This window comes from Lontra canadensis, unplaced genomic scaffold (genome assembly GCF_010015895.1).
Source record: "Lontra canadensis isolate GAN:19392208 unplaced genomic scaffold, GSC_riverotter_1.0 scaffold42, whole genome shotgun sequence".
In the NCBI taxonomy this organism is placed as follows: domain Eukaryota; kingdom Metazoa; phylum Chordata; class Mammalia; order Carnivora; family Mustelidae; genus Lontra; species Lontra canadensis.
Genome location: NW_022631036.1, coordinates 5,288,168 through 5,307,269, shown reverse-complemented (window position 1 = coordinate 5,307,269; position 19,102 = coordinate 5,288,168). Strand labels below are relative to the sequence as shown.

Here is a 19,102-nt window from a genome sequence, read left to right as displayed (position 1 = left end):
AGACAGACCCAAGGTCATAAAGCTATTAAATGGTAAAAATGGGTCTGGCTCTAAGTTCATAAGCCCTGGACATGCCCATGACATACACTGCCTGATGTCAGTCAGACTCTCTTACACGGACTTAAGACCACTGGCCACTAACTAAACTGCCCTTAACGGGCCAGGTTATGAGTGCTTCTAAATGCCTCATCTGATTCCTATCAATCTCTTCAGCTGAATAAACAGTCCTTCCCCCCAATCGTCCAATCTATATATTTTTTTAATGTTCCTTTTTTTTCCATTCTATTTCCTCAAACTTTTCCTTAAAAATATCCCAAAGCTGTAACAGAGAGATAAGGAATCTAAGATGCAAAGAGGTTTACAGACTTCTCAGATGACCTTCCTGATTTAAACTCCTGCTTCTTCTATTATCTAAGGCTTCTGTTTTCTTCTCTCAGGATACATCCATAAAGGACTGCCTATCTCCACTGCCTTATCACTTCCTAATAAAATTTTTCTTTGCACTAGCTCTCTCTCTCTCTCTCTCTAAAAAAAAAAAAAAAAAAAAAAAAAAAAAAAAAATTATCTCTGAAAAAATTTTTAGAGATAAAAATTACCTCTAAAAAAAGGCTGTTTTATCTCTCCACCCTTCTTTCTCTATCTCTTTTCGGATCTCTGAAGTTTCATCCAATGAATAGGCCCCCAAACACCAATCTGATCATACTGCCCCCTTGATAAAATTCTTTTGTCATTCTTGATTGAGTGAATGAGATTGAATTATATTCATTTTCTTCTAAGATACAGTGACATATAATCCTTTTTTTTTTTTTTTTAAGATTTTATTTACCTTTTTGACAGAGAGAGACAGGGAGGGAGGGAACACAAGCAGGGGCAGAGAGGGAGAAGCAGGCTTCCCGCCTAGCAGAGAGCCTAATGTGGGGCTTGATCCCAGGACCCTTGGCTCATGACCTGAGCTGAAGACAGATGCTTAACGACTAGCCACCCAGATGCCCCTTTAATCTTTCATCTAGCTCAGAGGTCACCTGCTCCATCAAACTCTTGCTGACCAGATTCAAACATTTCCTTCGACATGTTTCTATATTTCTCTGATAGTCTGTAAAGCAACACTAGACTTCATCTGTTATTAAAGTTTTTTGAGTGTATTTCTACTAGGATATCAAATCAATTATGAATTAGATCCTACCGATTTTTATTTCTTCCAATATCTTCTTTCCTATTGTGGTTGTCAAATAAAACTTTTTTTGGATTGAATGTGCACTATGTTTCATGAATTTATCCCAGAATTGCAGATGACAGCTCTACTTAATTTCTCTTTGCCCTATTAGAACCCTTGGCTTTATTCTTGCTTGCCTGGTCAGTTGACCTTGCCTTTCAAATTTAAATTGCTAAGCCTCCACCTTCCTCAACTCAGGGCAGTTTCTTTAGGGCTGAGAAACTGTGAAATAAAGGTCAGATAAAGGAAAAAAACACTTACGATGTGAGCCATAAATACTGTGTACATTTCTTGTGGTGGCGTTCCTATCTCCATTAAGAAAACTTCAGAAATTTCAGGTTTTTGTAAAGGTCTTTGCCTCAATTTTGTGTAATTTAACGATTTTTAACTTAGGTCATTCATCACATTTTAATATGGTACTTGGTAAGCCTTATGAAGGTACCTTTACCTTGAAAACATTCAACCAAGGGTTTTTTGACTATTTGCGTGGTTGTTATCAAAGACAACACAGAAATGGACGTTAAGTCCAAAACCTAAAATCTCCATTAATGGTGCCTGAAACAAATGACAATAATAATAAAACAGAATGCAAGTAATAATAATATTTGATGTGGACAACCGATATTTTCTTAAAATTACTTAAGAGTGAGTATAACTATCTTTAGAAAACTTTGCTATTTCTACTCCTTCTCTTTTATTATTTTAAACATACAATCTAAATAAAAGCCATAATAGTTATACAAACACAGATTCCAGAAAAGTTCCCTAGCCACTCCTAACACTTCTAGATTGTTACATTTACATGTCTCCATTGTAGAAAACCTGCATCAGCTACTGAACAGTGCGAGATTCACCTAAGTTAGCAGAAGAAATAATCCCAAACTATTAAATAATTTTTAAAATAAAAACATTTAATTTAAAGAGTAAAACTTACTTTCAAATAGGTCGTGCTTCAAATAGGTCTGGGTAAAAGTTACTATATCTAAATATGAATTCAATAACCGTGCCCACCATACAGGCTACCAGTCAAACCATCCCTTACTGAAAGCACAAATGAAAGGAATTAGGTATCTCTATATATGCATAGCCTGATATTTCCTAAGGAACGTTCTGTGTATGTGGCGATTAAAAACAATATATTACAGTTCAGTGTCTCTCTCAGAAATTCACTAGGTACAACAGCAATTTAAGGCTATATATACCACAGTAAAGATATATGCTAGCCACATTTAGTTTCCGTCCCAACACTGTAGGAGAAGAGAACAGTCTCTGAGAAGACTGTAGAAGAGCTAATTCACTGTTTTTTAGAGCAACAGTCTCCCTACTGACACACTGCTCGGAATGCAGTTCTTCTTTCTGGCCCATATCAAGGAGAGATATAATACCCCTTCCAATAAGCACAAGAGTCAACTAAGAGGGGAAGCTTCAGCACTGAAAGTAAATTAAGTCTGTAAGAACCAGTCCTGCCTGAGACCAGTGTGAAAAGTTGCCAATCAGTCATTCACCCCCATAATCAGGAGACTCTGGGTGTCTCATTTTTTTAAAGTTGTGTTTTATTCACTGTCTCCTCTACCATTCAAAGAAAAAAATTTTTTAAATGTAGAAACAGACATAAGATAGGTGGAAGAGGCCACAAGCAGAATAGAATGGCAGCAGAAAATCATATATTAGGAATGAGACTTGAGCAGTTTCAAGTAATTTCAGGAGACCTTGATGTATAATTCTAGAACTCAGACCACCCTAGCAGATAACGAACAGCTTAACAAGGGACTCAATAAGATATACAGATGAATGAGGAATAAAGAAAGACTGAGATTCTGCCTCAATCTCTAGAAAATATATAGTGATTATATAGACAAATAACAGTTATTTGTGGGTTTAACTTAGTTTTTTAATATTTCCACAGAGTTCAGTTTATTATTTATTTCTTAATAGAGTTCCAAAGTCTAGGTTAGAGATGAGCACACCATGGCCTGTGGATAAAATATGGCCCACCACCTGATTTTGTAAATAAAGTTGTATTGGAATACAGCCATGCTCATTCATTTTATTGTCTGTGGCAGCTTTCCCACTGTAACAGCAGAGTAGAATAGTAGCAACAGAAACCACATAGCCCACAAAGCTGAAGATATTTACTACCTGGCCCTTTACAGAAAAAGATTGCTGGCCTCTGTTCTTCACCATTAATTTAGAGGTTATGGATTGAACTTCATAATTTTGGAGTCAAGGAAGAAAATGATTTTTTTCTGGGTCCAGTAACTTAGGAAGCAATTACATAACTTTTGACTGCATGAAAGCTTCCTCTGAGCAAAGCACAGTCAGATCTGACATGTGTGGGTATTACTTATGGCGTCCTGTTACATAAAAGGATCTATCATTCATCTATAGTCATTCTACAGGACTTCAGTTTTAATCAGAATTTCATGAGCTGCTCTTCTTCCTTAACTGGAAAAGGGCAAAGAACCTAATCAGTGAACTGGACTTAGTCATTTTTCTTTTGCCTTCTAGCTCATTGACTTTTCTTATTAGTTGTATATACATTATCAAGAACTTTTATTCCACCAATATGAATACTTGTACAGACATTTGTTAACTGTCACGATTATACTAACCAGTCAGGTACTCAGCAGCAAAGCTAAAATTTCAAACTGATTTTTTCAATCGGTCACCTCTGTGCACCTATGCTTCTGTTGCTGCCTCTGGTTTAACCCCCTAAATCTAGTTCAATTTTCTGCTATACAAAATGCTCCTGTATTCTAACAAGGGAGGAGAAAAAGAATCATCAAATCTGTACTTAGTCTTCTGCTCTATTTGCCCACCAGATGTCTCACGTCGGAATTCTACCCAGTCTCACAGTTTATATTTTCTAGCATGATCCAGATGCTTCTGAGTTTCCTATAAACCTACAAGTCTGTCAGATCATGCAGACGAGGGCCTGCAAGCTCACAAGGCACCTGAGGACTTCACCACAGAACCACACTGGAGGAAGCAATGGAATACTTTTTCAGCAAGCCTTCTGAAAGTTAAATATCTATGATAACAATTATATTTTTTCAAATGAATAACAATCAGGTGAGAATAATTTAAGAATTGATTTTTAACTGTTGCCAGAATTTTTGTCTTACATGTGCATGCGTTTTTCAGCAAGTATGTGGAAGATTTTCATTTTACAAAATTGAATTGTAATTATGGAAAATTTCAGTATATTTATTTTTAACTGACAAGTTACTGAAAATTAATTAATTAGTTCAGTTAATTAATTAAGTGAAACTAAATTACTGTGGTAATTCACAATTACTACAATGTGGTTTTTAAAGTTATCTGTAGCCTAGCCAGGTAAAATGTAAGCTTTAGTAATGATAGCAATGATATTGAAAGAAACCGATATAACTTGCTTATATTAATATCAATTAATATTAATCCTATGGTAAAAGCAGAACAGGAAGAATCACACAATATTCCTGGGACTTTCTTCATCCTGTAGATTTTGCCAACTATCCCCTCCCTCCACCATCACTATTACAATATTACTTCCATTAAAATCTAACTCAAATGCCATTTTCCTCTGAAACTTTCCTGGCCTATACTAAAGAAAGCATTCACCATTCCTACAGAAGTCTGATCAAATTTAAGTAGAGCTTCCTTCCCACTATAGATTGTGCCTTATTTCTAAGTCATCTGATAACTAAGTAATTTGAAAACTTAGGTAGTAAGGTCCTTAAGAACAAGGCCCATTTGTCCATCATCATATGATGTAGGACCAGAAATAGAGCAATCATTCAGCAGAAGAATCTACCAGAAACATGGATTTTGAACAGACAAAACAACAAATGCTTACAATAAAATAATTTGAAAGTTTACAGACTTAGGAGGAAAAAAAGTTAATGTTGAATTAATGTGGGAATAAGATACAATCTATAATCACATATCATAGTTTTTATTACTCAAATGTATGAGGCAAACTCCAAAATACATGTAGCCTTCCTCTTCAGTTTTTATAAAATCAAATAATTATTTTTTTAAATATTAAAAATTCTGTAAACTAGATTTACCTTCCTGAGATATTTTATATCTTAATTTTAAAAGTCCTCAAAATCATATCTAGAGATGTGGCTGTCACCATAAGAGACTCTTAATCTCAGAAAACAAACTGAGGGTTGCTGGAGGGGAAGGGTTGGGATGGATGAGGTGACTGGGGGATGGAAATTGGGGAGGGTATGTGCTATGGTGAATGCTATGAATTATGTAAGACTGATGAATCACAGACCTGTAAACCCCTGAAACAAGTAATATATGTTAATTTAAAAAAAATAGTCTTCTAACTGTATTAGGCAGAAGTGCCTTATGGGGCCTCACCCTCATCTTAATAAATTTCATGTATGTCTCTTGTAGACATTAGCAACCAGGATACAATGTGAGATTTTGTGTGACAAACACCCTAAATAGATTACATTTAACATATAGAAAATGTCTAACACAAGAAAATCACTGACCACCTGGTCAATTCCAAATTCCCTAAAATAGTTATGATATAACTAGCAAAATCCAGAATCTAAGAGCCCCCCACATATTTACTTATATCTTAACAGTAGTTTCCTTCTATTTGACTTTACTGGCCCAATCTGTGGGAATTTCCTCTGAATCTTACTGTGTGGTTCACAGAATTAATGGAGTCCAAGATTTTCCTCCATGTTATAGCCTGTTATTCTCACTGTTCAGACTCTACCTCCCAGAATATCTCTAATATCTCCATTTCATATTAAAGCACCACTTTAAGTACAGTCTTCTACTATGTGGGGATAAAATTTTTTTTTGATACCAGTTGAATCACACAATCTTAGATCTATAAATATTTATGCTATAATCTGGTATTCCATTCTACTGTAATCAAAACAGAACACCAAAGCTAGTTTGGGCATAAAAATAGAATATGTGATTGCCTTCAGTGACTCATCCTTTGGGTTAAACCTCTTCTTCAGGCCTCTCTATCAGAATACAGTCCCCTGCACAGGACAGCCTCATGACCATAACACCTATGCAGACTAACTTGGAAGGGTCCTGCACTTAAATTAATGCTTTGATGTTGCCATTGTGAAATTCTTGGCAAGTTCTGAACAAGAGGTCTGCTTCATATTTTCAGTGGACACCACAAATGATGGAGCCCTTCTTGCCCCTAAGAGTGATAACATCTTAAATCACAGTATAAATTAGTGTGCTGAACAACTTTCCTTAAAGTCAGTGGGGAACTACAAGATCAGGAAGAGAGAGACCAAATGCCAATCTTTCAGAGTGAAAAGGAGGAAAGAAAACCTAGAAAGGAAATCTATGTGAACAAATGAGCTCACTTCTTATTATTTTCTGAGTATCTGCAAAGTGCCATGTATTGTTCCAGATGCAGAGATTACACCAATGAGCAATACTGACAAAGGCCCAGCCTTCAGTGAGCTTCCACTCCAACGAGGAGACAGATAATAACCAGTCTGTCTGAGATGGGGCCGGGGGCAGCAAAGGGGTATATTTTGAAGGAGGACTTCATATATCTCTTTTGTCTATGGTATTGCTACTTTTGGTCACCAGACAGAATAATAATCATTTAAGAAACGTTACTTATTACAAGTAAACTTTCATAACTAAGAGGCATTTCTCAAATATTTTCTGCTTTTCTGGTCATCTTTTGGCATTTTTCTTTTAAGATTTTTAGAAAGTTCATAAGTCAATGCTAGTTATTTTCTCTGCCATTTACAGCACATAGTTTTAAGTGGGTAATGTAAGTCGTATATTTAAAAATGCATGTTAGAATTAATTCTGTAGATATTATATAATGCTCCTTTCTTCTGTTCATTCTATGCTCCCTCTTACATCTCAGTTTAATGAACCATGCTACCATCAGACAAGTCTGTTTTGAAAGCAGCCTGGATTCTTTGGATCTGGGTTTGTGTCACTGGTTCTGAAAACAACAGCGGTAAGTAAACAAAACAGGCAAATAAGCAAACAGAAAAGTAATGCTTGTAATTCTGGAAAATCATCACTCATAAATAAGGACAGATAATCCTGGATCTTACAAAACTGTTGTCACTCTGACAGGAAATACCACTGTGGGATGTCACCTAACACACTGATGTAGGTGATCAATGGATATTTGTTGACTGAATGAAAAATTCAACGAATGATGATCATGCATATCAAGAGCTTCCTATTAGATATCCTGAAATGAGTCCATCTCCTAGCGCTAGCACCGATTTGGAAATAAAGGTTAGATAATAGTTACTATTCAAATAGTTATTATTATTATTATTATTATTATTATATTTTCTAGAAAAGGGTATCTGTCCAAACACAAGTAATTCTCATCACTCTAACCTCCTTTTACATTAAAGGTAGCTGATAAAAATGGGTTATCTCTTAGAAATAATGCAGAATGTGAAAAGTAAGCACATTTGGTCAGCCTGAAGAATGGACCTAAATCCCAACAGGAGTAAAATCAATCTAGTGTGCATTGCAATTTAGAATCATGAGAAGACACAAAATCACAGGTCAATCTGTTACCGAACAAGAGTCAAAATGCTACCTGACTGGAAAGGAAAAACTGTTTAAATGTTCTCAAAACGGTATGTCTGCTGGCTGCATGTGCACTCTATGTTTTCAACACATATTATTCACCTTTCAATTACTAAATTGAAATTCACTCTGGTAACAATCTGGCAAAACAAATAAAGCTACTTTGGTGTTGTTGGAGGCACGCTGATTACAGTTCACAGAATCACAGGGCTTTCAAACATCCTAATAGGTAAGCTCGTGTGTCCTCCCATACCATAATCCTATAATTTACCTCATCTACAGATGTACATTTAATTGGGAGAAAATGGATCACATTTTTATTTCTAACCTTAAAAGAAGGAATTTCACTCCAATATATTTTTTCTTTACTTGGTCTCATTGTGAAGAGATTCTATCATAACGTTCTTCAGAAAGTCACATCTGATTACAAGTTTAACACATTTATCATTGGTTTTCATTGGTGGAAAATGTATTTCTTATAAATCTTATATTTGAGTACTTCTAAATTATCTCTCAGTATTTTCTTCTTGGGATTAAATATTTTGTTTGTTAAACGTTTCCAAAATTCTTAGCTCTTTAAGCATTCGTTGTTTAACTTTATTAATTAATATAACTTTAGAGTCTATAGAGGGTTCTTAGTTAATTAAAAAAAGTTATTATTTAATTAAAAAAAACTGGAAGCCTATACCTATCATAGCCAATGCTATTACTTTTATTTGCAGTATTTCTATAAAATCTCATGTAAATCTAAATCAAAATAGAAATAGCAATGTCTTTTACATGTTATTTATTGGGCATTCAGAATGTTATATTTTGGTTTTAGGAAACTTAAAGAATAAGAATGATCTTAGCTTGGCTGAAGACTTGTCTGCTAAATGTAAAGAAATTATTCTCAATATGAACACATTTTGCATCACAAATATACTTCTTACCTGTGCTGCTGGATATATTAACATCAATACTGATATCAGATATTCCTCCTCCCTTCAGAGATGCTACACATGTGTATGTCCCAAAATCCGTGAATTTTAAATCAATGATGTCCAAGTTTGTTGTTCCCGGGGAGACATCCGGATCAGTCTGGGTAATAACCATCCGCTCAGAACTTCTTAATGGACGGCCATTTTTAAACCAACTAAACGTTAACTCCTCAGAAGGAACAGCTTCTACTTGGCAAGATATTTTCACCTCACGCCCAATCTGGATGTTGTCATCTTTGTGATAAGGATCTGGTGTGATCCAAAATCGTCCTTTTTTTAATGCTACAACATAAAAATTCCATAAGTAGTTAGTGTTACTTCCATAATGTTGAGATTCATTTACTTAGGTAGTCATCTCTGAGCTGAAATAAAGTAAAACAAAATAAAATAAAATAAATGCATATATGTTTGTTATTTCCGAGCAGCGTGCATGTCAATAAGCCTCATTCAAATAACCTGGAAATATCTGAAGACCTAAGTCACTTAGAGACTCTAAACACTGGTTTTTATAAATTGGGTAATATCTTCCAGTGATATAAAAGATGCTTTAAGTCTATATCATACTTAAATATTATTGCCATTGAAATTTGAACAAATGATGCAACTTGTTTATATAACACCATTAATATTAGAATTAAAAATAATAATATGGATCATTAAGCTCAATTTGATATCTATGCCATGCCTTAATTAAGGCACAATTTCCCAGACAACTCAAATATTGCACAAATGTCAGATTAAAGAAAATTCTTGTACGATTTTATCTACATGCTGACCAAAACTAGTTGGGAAGAATTGAGTCAGTTCACATTCATAATGCATTTTCATGGACTGAAATAATCTGAACTGAAAAAGAAAATTGTTTTCAAAACATTTGCTGTGACTGTCCTATTCCACCACAGATAGATGTTTCCAGTTGAAACAGTTTGCTGGCTCTCTCGTGCAGATGGCCAGAAGAACCTCTTGGCAGATGGTTTGGAAAACATGCTGGGTCTGTATTCTAACAGTAGTGCTTTCTGGGTGCAAGGTCAGTACTGTTCTCACAGCCTGGGTGAGCACTGAAGATGACCAGAAACTTCTGGAGGGGCGTCTACTGGTCTCCTAAAGGCAACAGTTCTGAACTTTGAATGATAGATACTACAGGACTCAATGAAGAATAGGGTATGTTCCTTTTTCTGGCAGGGATTCTTATATACATATTCTTCTCTCTACTAACATCCTACCTATTTCCCTTTCCCTTAATATCACTTTCTATCCCTCTGTGACAATATGTAGCATATGCATAGCAAGATAATTACCAGAATAAAATATTGTCCATTCACTTTTACCATCAAACCATATATAAATGACACTGGCAGAAATTACATGAATTTAGAAGATCCACAGATAGTGGAGGCCTTTTAACTGCATTCCTGAGTTTAACCTGATTTCCCTTAGTTCATCCCGTTAATGCCGGAAGTACCATGGAAATCTGAAGAACTATGTAAGAAGCACTAGAGATAATAAGTTTTAATCTTAAAAATTTTTGCTTTTAATTATTTTTTATTCATCAGCCCCTAATATTTTCACCTTCTTTTTCATTTGCATCTTAGTGAAGAGAGATAAATGAGTATCAAAAAAGATGTTTATATCTTTCTTTTTATTCAAGAAAAATTTATAGGGCTCCTGTTCATGATGAGGTAATTGATAAGGCCCTGATTATACATGATGAACAAAGCAGACATAACCCTTACTTTATGTATTCATGCAGCAATTTCTGTACTCACAGATTATCCATCTGATTTTTATCCATCTGATATTTATGATACTCTTATCTAGAAAAACCACACTCTGCATTGATAGTAAATATTAGAAGTTTGAAGGAATATGAATGTCAAAGAATCCTTTAAAATATTGTTTAGAAGGGGTATCTGGCTGGCTCAGTTGGTGGAGCGTGAGACTCATGATCTCAGGGCTGTGAGTTGGAGTCCCACATTGCATATAAATATTACTTAAAAATCTCAAAAAATATTAGAAAAGGCACAAAACTTCAATCTTAATGAACACACCAAAAGACAAATATTTAAATCACATTCTCACATCATTGTTTGTTACATTTTTCCACACTAAAATGACACTTATGAACCTTATTTATTCCTAGCCATATTTTTATCAGTACATGACAGTTGGATAAAATTAGGAGAAATTATGTCTTCCTGTTACCCAGTGCCATACCTTTATATTTTTATTGGGATTGAAATAGGACTTTGTATCTAGAAAGAGAAAAGTGTTGAAAATGCCTATTGGGTACTGTAATTGGTATATAATATTGTACACATATAAAATTCAATGATATATTCAAATGATAATATTGATATCAAATATGATAATCCAAATGATACTAAATTTCTGTAATACATTGTGCACATATAATTCAAATGCAATGAAAGTTCTTTCTGTTTAAGATGTTATTTATTTACTTGAGAGAGAGAGAGAGCACTTGAGAGTGAGCACAAGCTGGGAGGGATGCAGAGTAAGAGGGAGAAGCAGGCTCCTCATGAGTTGGGAGCCAGAGGCAGGGCTCCATCCCAGGATCCCAAGATCAAGACCTGAGCCAAGAGCAGATGATTAACTGACAGAGCCAACCAGGCACCCCGGCAATTAAAGTTTTTTCACACAAAGTAAACTGTATCATACTTTTTTTCCTTTTAAAAAAAAAAAAATTCTAAAAAAACAGTATGCCAAGGGGCATTTACTTTTGTTAACACCATAATATTCAAATGACTTTCCTTTATTTGGTAAGAATTTTGCTTTTCCTGTTTCTATAGAAAAATGATATGGCTAAATAAAAATTTTAAACAGACAATTCTTAACTTTAAAAGTTAAATATATATATATATTGATTTATTAATAGTTTCACATGGAGTACCTTTAAATAAATTTCATTTCAAAATTATGTTAGTGGCCATATACAAACAAAAATTCTGATGTTTCAGTGACTACCATTTATTTACTAGGCAGTTACTGTTGTCTAGCTCTGCTCCCTGCACAGTGACATATTAAACTGATATTGCAATTGAGAGAACCGAAAACTCTTTAGATTAGTTAGACTTAAACAACAAAAACAATCCAAAAGCCATGGATTAAAAAATAATGATAATAAAATAAAATCACAATATATATTTTATGTTACAAACTGTTTTTTCCTTTTAAGTTTTATTTATTTATTTGGCAGAGAGGGAGGGATCACAAGTAGGCAGAGAGGCAGGCAGAGGGAGAGGGGGAAACAGGCTCCCTAATGAGCAGGGAGCCCCCATGCAGGGCTTGATCTCAGGACCTTGAGACCATGACCTGAGCTGAAGGCAGAGGCTTAACCCACTGAGCCACCCAGGCACCCCACAAACTGTTTTATTAATGGAAAATAACTTTTAAAATCCAAAGTAAAAGAAAATTAAAGATTATAAATCTAATAATCCATAAATAAAATTCAATATGATATACAACTATTTTTAATAATAAGCACCATAATCAAGTGGGCTTTTAAAATGAGCTCATTGCTACAAATATTTGTTTTTCTCAGTATAAGACCACTTATAACTTGGCCAGTGTCAATCGCATTAGTCTTCCAAATGATAGATTCTAAAAAGGAAAAGAAGGACAAGTCAGTGTAGCAAGTGCGCTAAAGTTAAGGAACATCAGAATAAGCAGCATGGATCATTCAACTGGAGAGCCATCTCACTGAGTTTGTTTTATGTTACCCCCCTAACATTACCTACTTTTGCATATGGAACAGAAGCATTCTAAGAGAAAAGAAATACTGTGTGTGTGTGTGTGTGTGTGTGTGTACCCATGCACAAGCGTGCATGTCATCATCTCTAGTAAGTTAAATTTATTGGATTTTCTAACTTTGGCTGCTCAGAAACCTAAAAGCGTGGCTCTGTCAACTAAGCACAGGTACATTAATATCTTGAAACCTAAGTCTATTTTTTCATTTCTATGTGGTCCAATATAGGCAATCTCATTTTTATGGGTCAAGTGCATCATTTATAAAAATAGGAGGTGATAGTATTAGGCTCCCTCCGAGACCCATTGTGAGAAACAGCTTATTAGCAATAGTGTAGAGCTTTGAAAATATAAAGTGTTTAATATAGTTAATCAACTAGGAAGCAGGTTCCTTCGTTTATAATTAAACACTCTCTTTTTCAGCGAACAATTTCCAATAGTTCATGCAATGTTAGATAATTTAAAGTCATTTCCTGCTAACCAGTTAAGATTTCAAATGCTTAGAATCAATCTGTGATTAGTACCAGAGTATAACAAGGATCCAATAGACATAACAAGACTCTATAGAACTAAAGAAATTCTATGGAAAAAGAAAGGAGAAATCCCTTTCCTCAAATGCAATTTCTTAGTCAGACTATTGAAAATCCCACAACACCAGCCTGAAAGAACATTAGATTTAGCTTAATGTATCATAAATTGTGATGGATGAACCTCAAAAGGTACTTGTTTAGTCTGCCAGTTCATGTAAAGAATTGGCATCAAGCTGAGCCTCTGTTTTGGGTAATCAGTTTAGAAACACTGCCATATAACCCATAGCCCCAGTTTTTTAATATTGTGAGAACTGAATACAAACTTGGCCCACATTCACTTCTGACAAGTTACTCATGAGGATAGTCTAGCTGCACTCAAAGGTGCTCTGTGAACAGAATGAAGCTGGTGAATCAGAGTCAGGCCACTGCAAAGATCTGGGTGGGACTTGCTGCGGACCTTCCCCTAGAGGTGAAAGTGTATTTTTGCCTATGAATGTCTACAATTCTGAAGAAGACTTCCATTACTTAAAACTATATGACTTCTTGAGTTTACCTACGGAAGAGATACTACTGGCTTTGGAAAGGACTATACCTATGGCTTCCAGGAATATAAGCTCAATGCAGAGGAACACAAAGACAAGGCTATGAGATTGTGTCCTTTTCATAACTATCAACTTAAAATTGTTAAAGGCACAGATTGTTTGTCAGATATTCTACAATTATATAGCCCACAGTAGTTCCATAATAAAATATGATTTGTAGATAGAATATAAAGTGAATTTCAATTAAATGACATTGAACATGTTTTAAATTTTAATGAGGAAGCATCTCTTTGCAGATACAAAATATCAGGTGTCAGCTTTTTAACCTCTGCTAAGAACCTCTTTTAGAGACAGAGTGACCACTGCCCACTCTTCTAAGTAGTTAAATTAGCTAAAAATCTCCAACCACACCAATTATTATAATATCAGTAGGATTTTGGATCACATGATGACTGACAAAATTTTGCTGAGAGAAATGGATCTATAAGTCATTAATCACATCATCAGACAAATAAAAAATTGATTTCTACTTATTTTCTATTAAAGACAACACAAATATTTAAGTGGAAAACCAGTATTTGCCAGTCCCACATGATGCCAAATTGAATAAACAGTTGGAAAGAAATTACATAGGCAAAGCAAATTAAGAAATAGTAAATGACTGTATACATAATTTGTCCTATTATAATTAGATGCCAGTCTTTCTCTTCAAGGAGACTGTGAACACCTAGGGAGCTGGGGCCATGCCTTATTCTTCCTTTTTGTCCCAAAATGTAAAGCTGGTTCCTTGTTAGAGTTGGTATTCAAGATCTTTTGTCAGATTTAATTAAACTTGACAAATTTAATTAAAGCTGACATTTCAAAGCATTATCTTTACAAATTCCAATCATTTCCATTCAGTCTGATATGTCCATGTTAATTCTTTTTGTTTGGTGGTCCTGTGTTCTGAGATGCCTCAGGACAGGAGGAACAGGATAGAGGAAAGAGAAGAGATTTCATGTCCTCTAAGGTTCAGGTTTTTTGGTTTGTCTTGTTTGTTTTTTTTGTGGAAACACAACAACACTTGATGAATAAACTATTAATATAGGAATGTATGTAAGGAAGGGGATTCTGTACAGAAAAACTCAGGAGCCCTCATTCCATCATGGCCGCCGACTAGCTAGTTATGTATCCTAGTTATATAATGTGTCAGGGATGTCAGCTGTTGAATGTAATATCTGTTACTCATCTTTCCTTTGGAAGGAGCCTGAATTTCATGCAAAAGGGCTTATATGCCTTAGAGCTCAGTTGATAATCATTTCTAAGGAAAGATGAAAGAATGAAGAAAATTGATATCTAAGCACAATTATATTATCTGAAATAATGTTTGCCAAAACTTACTTCAGAAAAAGGTCAAGAGGGATCATGTTAAAAGAAAGCAGAACAAATAAATTTTGGCAACTGACTATATGAATAAAATTTGCTTTCTTGCAGAACTTCTCAGAGCTTTGAACATGATAACATGCACACTGCAATATCCTAGAGGGGCTCATAGTATATGTTTTTAAAAACCTTTATTTATGGAACATTTTCAGGACCAGTATCTCACAGGATAAAGTAAGAGAATCTATCAGTTGATGAGAATCACTAGAAAGACTCTAAAATCAGATTCCATTCTTGACGTTTCAAGAATTTCCATTATGGGCATCACAGAATAATTGACAAGATGAGATTCTTTTGTGAAAATAAAATTTATGACTAGAAAACTAAAGGAAAGGGAAATATCTTTAAGCTCAGATATATCTAAGGGGACAAATGAAGTTACAAAACATACTTCAGAGCCATGTCATAAGCCTATCTGCACCAACAGTGGTGTGTCGTCTCTTCTCCTTTCCCAGCCAACCAGCATTTTAAAAAATTTAATATATCAGCTTGCTCCTATCTTGGAAATGCACATTTTGGAATATACAAATAGCATTTAAGAGGAATTAAGTATATTAGCTTCTATACAATTTGCAATTATTGATATAAATTAGTAAGGCTTAATTCAGCTCAGTTGCTTGAGGAAATAGCAATATTTACTTATTTACACCTTATGTTGTTATCAAAAAGCACTTAAAGTGTTATAAGAAGAAGTAAAGCTTCTAGAGGATGGATAGGAATGGGGAGGCCTTTTTTTTGGTATATATTACTAGGTATTCGTATACTCATTTTCCTTTATCTAACAACTTCAATTGCCAATCTGTAGTCTGAATGAGAGTTCATTAATAATGCAAGAACAACAACAATAAAATCATTACACCCATTTCCTGAAAGTACTTTAAAATAGCACCCCTGATCATTTGAATGTAGAATTAGATGTTGGAAGGAAGTTGGGGTTCTATTTAATTATGAAGTATCAAGGATCTATTTATTTTATGAATTTACTCAAAGCTAATTTCTATGGTTAATCATTCAAATTGTTTAAGCAAAGTATAGTTGAATTTTAATTGTCTTTTAAATGTCCTTGCTCAGTAAAATAATGCAGGTAAGTATTTTGAATAGGAATTTAAGTAAGAAAGGATCTTTTAGATAGGCACAAATGATGCTTTTTGGTAAAAACCCTACCTTGAGAAAAGGGAAAAGAAGTGGACACAAAAAATAATATCATCATTATGATTTTGTCATTTTTAACATTTTAGCCCTAAATTATCAATCAATTACCAAAGTGCCTATATAATGTTGTAAACAAACACAAACATTTTCATACTATAGCTACGACATAAATGGTATTTGACATAGCATGATGTCTTTGCACCAGTTATATGAATAGGAGAATATTAAACAGCACAACTTATCTCCCTAGGATGTCACAAATTAGCAGATAGTTCGAGTTCACCTTTCCTATCAAATTTGGTAATACTCCTTCACTATGAGAAATAAGAATGTATCCAGGATGAATTATATTTTTTATTGGTTTTTAAAGACCCAGGACTAGAAACATCTATAAAATGAAATGCAGCTTTGAAAAGCCTGTGCTAAATATAATTCTTTTGAAGTCCTTTTGAAAAGAGTACATCCTTAATATTTATGGAATCGATCACATAGCTGTGAAAACTGGATGAAAATAATGAGGCTAACTGAAACTAGAAATCTTTCTTTACTTTCCTTGTTTTCCTCATTTTCTTTCTCAAAGCTAAGGCCTTTTTCCTTTCTAAACTCATTCCGCCCATCTGTCAGCCTCTCTCACTGAACCCGGAGGCCTGGCATTCTTTTGGATATCCTCTTGCTTTTGAAATTTCAATATTTTCTGTTCCATATGCTCTCTTCTCTAAGAGTAGAAAATTATTTAGGTCGGTCACATCTAAACTTAGAACATTTTTCTTAACACTAATATTCCTTTGAAATCTTTGTGGCATATTTCTTTAAAAAAAAAAAGGGAAACAACAGTTATCCTCACTATTACATCTGGCACTCGTTCACCTGGCCAGTTCACACATTGGTTTTTACTGGTGTTATTAAAACACTGAAGACTCAAAGCTGAGCAATAACCTCTTAACCAATTAATACAATGATTTTTTCCACTCCTTTTCCATTTTTATATATCACTTACATTTTGTACTTCCTATCATTTTACATTATTGACTCTTTCTTCCTTCTTGAAAATCTCTTTTTTACTGGTTTCTACGACTGGTAAAATATGAGATAATATTTATGAAAATAAAACAGTTTGCTTTGCTTACCAGCATCACAATTGTCTGACATGTTCTCGAGTTCCTTTTAGTTCATTTGGATTTTGTTATTCATATATAGGTGTAAAGTCAGATTTGTTGAGAAGGAAAGAATTTTTATAACTTATTTTCCCATAATTGTAGACCACGGATGTTTCCCTTAATCTCCTACCTTCCATTCTGCTGCTCTTGTTTGGTAACATGGGGTCACTGTTTTGCTTCTTGATATACAAAATGTTGCGACCAGATCCATGCACATTCCAATTTAAACTAAAACAATGATTAAATCATTTACATATATTCTTTCATTTTAACATTAAAGATCAAGAAAAACAACCCAGATATATTAAATGACCAAATGAAAAAAATACCTGTATTGCCTAGGAATTTATATAAATTTTATCTTTTTTTAAAAAAAAATATTTACTTAAGAGAGAGCATGAGAGAGAGAGAGCAAGAGCAGGGGGGAGGAGCAGACAGAGAGGAAGAAGCAGGCTCCCCACTAAGCAGGGAGCTGGATGCAGGCCTTGATCCCAGGACTTGGGATCATGACCCAAGCAGAAGGCAGATACCCCAACCACTGAGCTACTCAGATGCCCATACATTATCTTAACTTCCTTTGTCTTGTGAGAAGCTGAAGAGTCAATACCATGGATGAGACTAACGAAACAATCCCTTCAGCATGACCAAATATTAGACAGGTTTCTTCCTAAGTCTAGGCCCCTGACCTCCCCTTTCTTACAGCTAAATTTACTTTTAGAAAACTTAACAATTGTAAAATCTTTCTCTGCCCCTTTGAGATGTGTCTCCTACAAGCCAAAATATCTTTTTTTTTTTTTTTTAAGATTTTATTTATTTATTTAACAGAGAGAGACACAGCAAGAGAGGGAACACAAGCAGGGGGAGTGGGAGAGGGAGAAACAGTATTCCTGCTGAGTAGGGAGCCCAATGAGGGGCTTGATCCCAGGACCCTCGGATCATGACTTGAGGTGAAGGCAGACACTTATCGACTGAGCTACCTAGGTGCCTCCAAGCCAGAATATCTTAAGAAATGTCTTTCTCAAGCATTTGGGAGCCATCCCTTTAAAAAGTAATCACTAAAGGAAATAGTGCTTCTATCTCCCAGTCTCTATAGGAGGGTGGGAGCCTAACTTTATGAAAAGTGAAAGGACCACTTAGACACACACTTAGACACACAGATGACTTAGTCCCATTGACTGTCCTTCCTCCAAATACCCATAAGCTTACTCCAGCATGTAAAAATCCTCCACCTTTTATTTCAGTGGAATTAAGTTTAATCTATCTCCTCTATTCCAGTAGTCTTCACCCTGTTTCAGTAGTCTTGAATACAATCTTCCTTGTTTTATAACATGTCAGGTGCAATTTTTCTTTCAGACCAATAGATGTAGTTGCAAGCATTACTGAAACAGATGAAAGTAGGATCAATCTAGAAAATTCACTGCTGCAAAGTTTCAAACACCAAGGAAATAATGCTTATGGTTACAAGACACACACAAACGCATACACACAGACAGTATGTTGTTCAAAGATGAAATGTCACTTGAGTACGAGTGCATGTGATGGTCACAGAGGTTAATTTAATCAATTTACGAAGGCGTGTTTCCTCTAAAGTGGTAAACCCTGCTTAATCTATAACACCCTGGAGGTCTAGAGTTTCTAATACTAGACTCCAGGACAAATGTCTGGATTTGTGGGATAACTAACAGATGATGGGACTGCTAAAAGTGTGAAGAGATGGGCTCTCAAACTAAGTAACTTTAATATATATGTTATAAAGAGAAATGCATAACATTCACTTTTAAAAAAG

At 34.8% G+C, this 19,102-nt stretch overlaps 1 protein-coding gene across 3 annotated transcripts in view; it reads right to left on the bottom strand.

Moving 5' to 3' along the window:
* Positions 1-19,102, bottom strand: part of MDGA2 (MAM domain containing glycosylphosphatidylinositol anchor 2) — an 845,317-nt gene that overhangs the window by 237,300 nt on the left and 588,915 nt on the right. For all 3 annotated transcript variants that reach the window (XR_004384228.1, XR_004384229.1, XM_032871192.1), the window contains exon 7: positions 8,704-9,033. Coding sequence is in view for 1 of the 3 variants with exons in the window: in XM_032871192.1 (XP_032727083.1) it covers positions 8,704-9,033 (330 nt within the window). In the remaining 2 variants the exon portion in view is untranslated. The remainder of the gene's footprint in view (positions 1-8,703; positions 9,034-19,102) is intronic.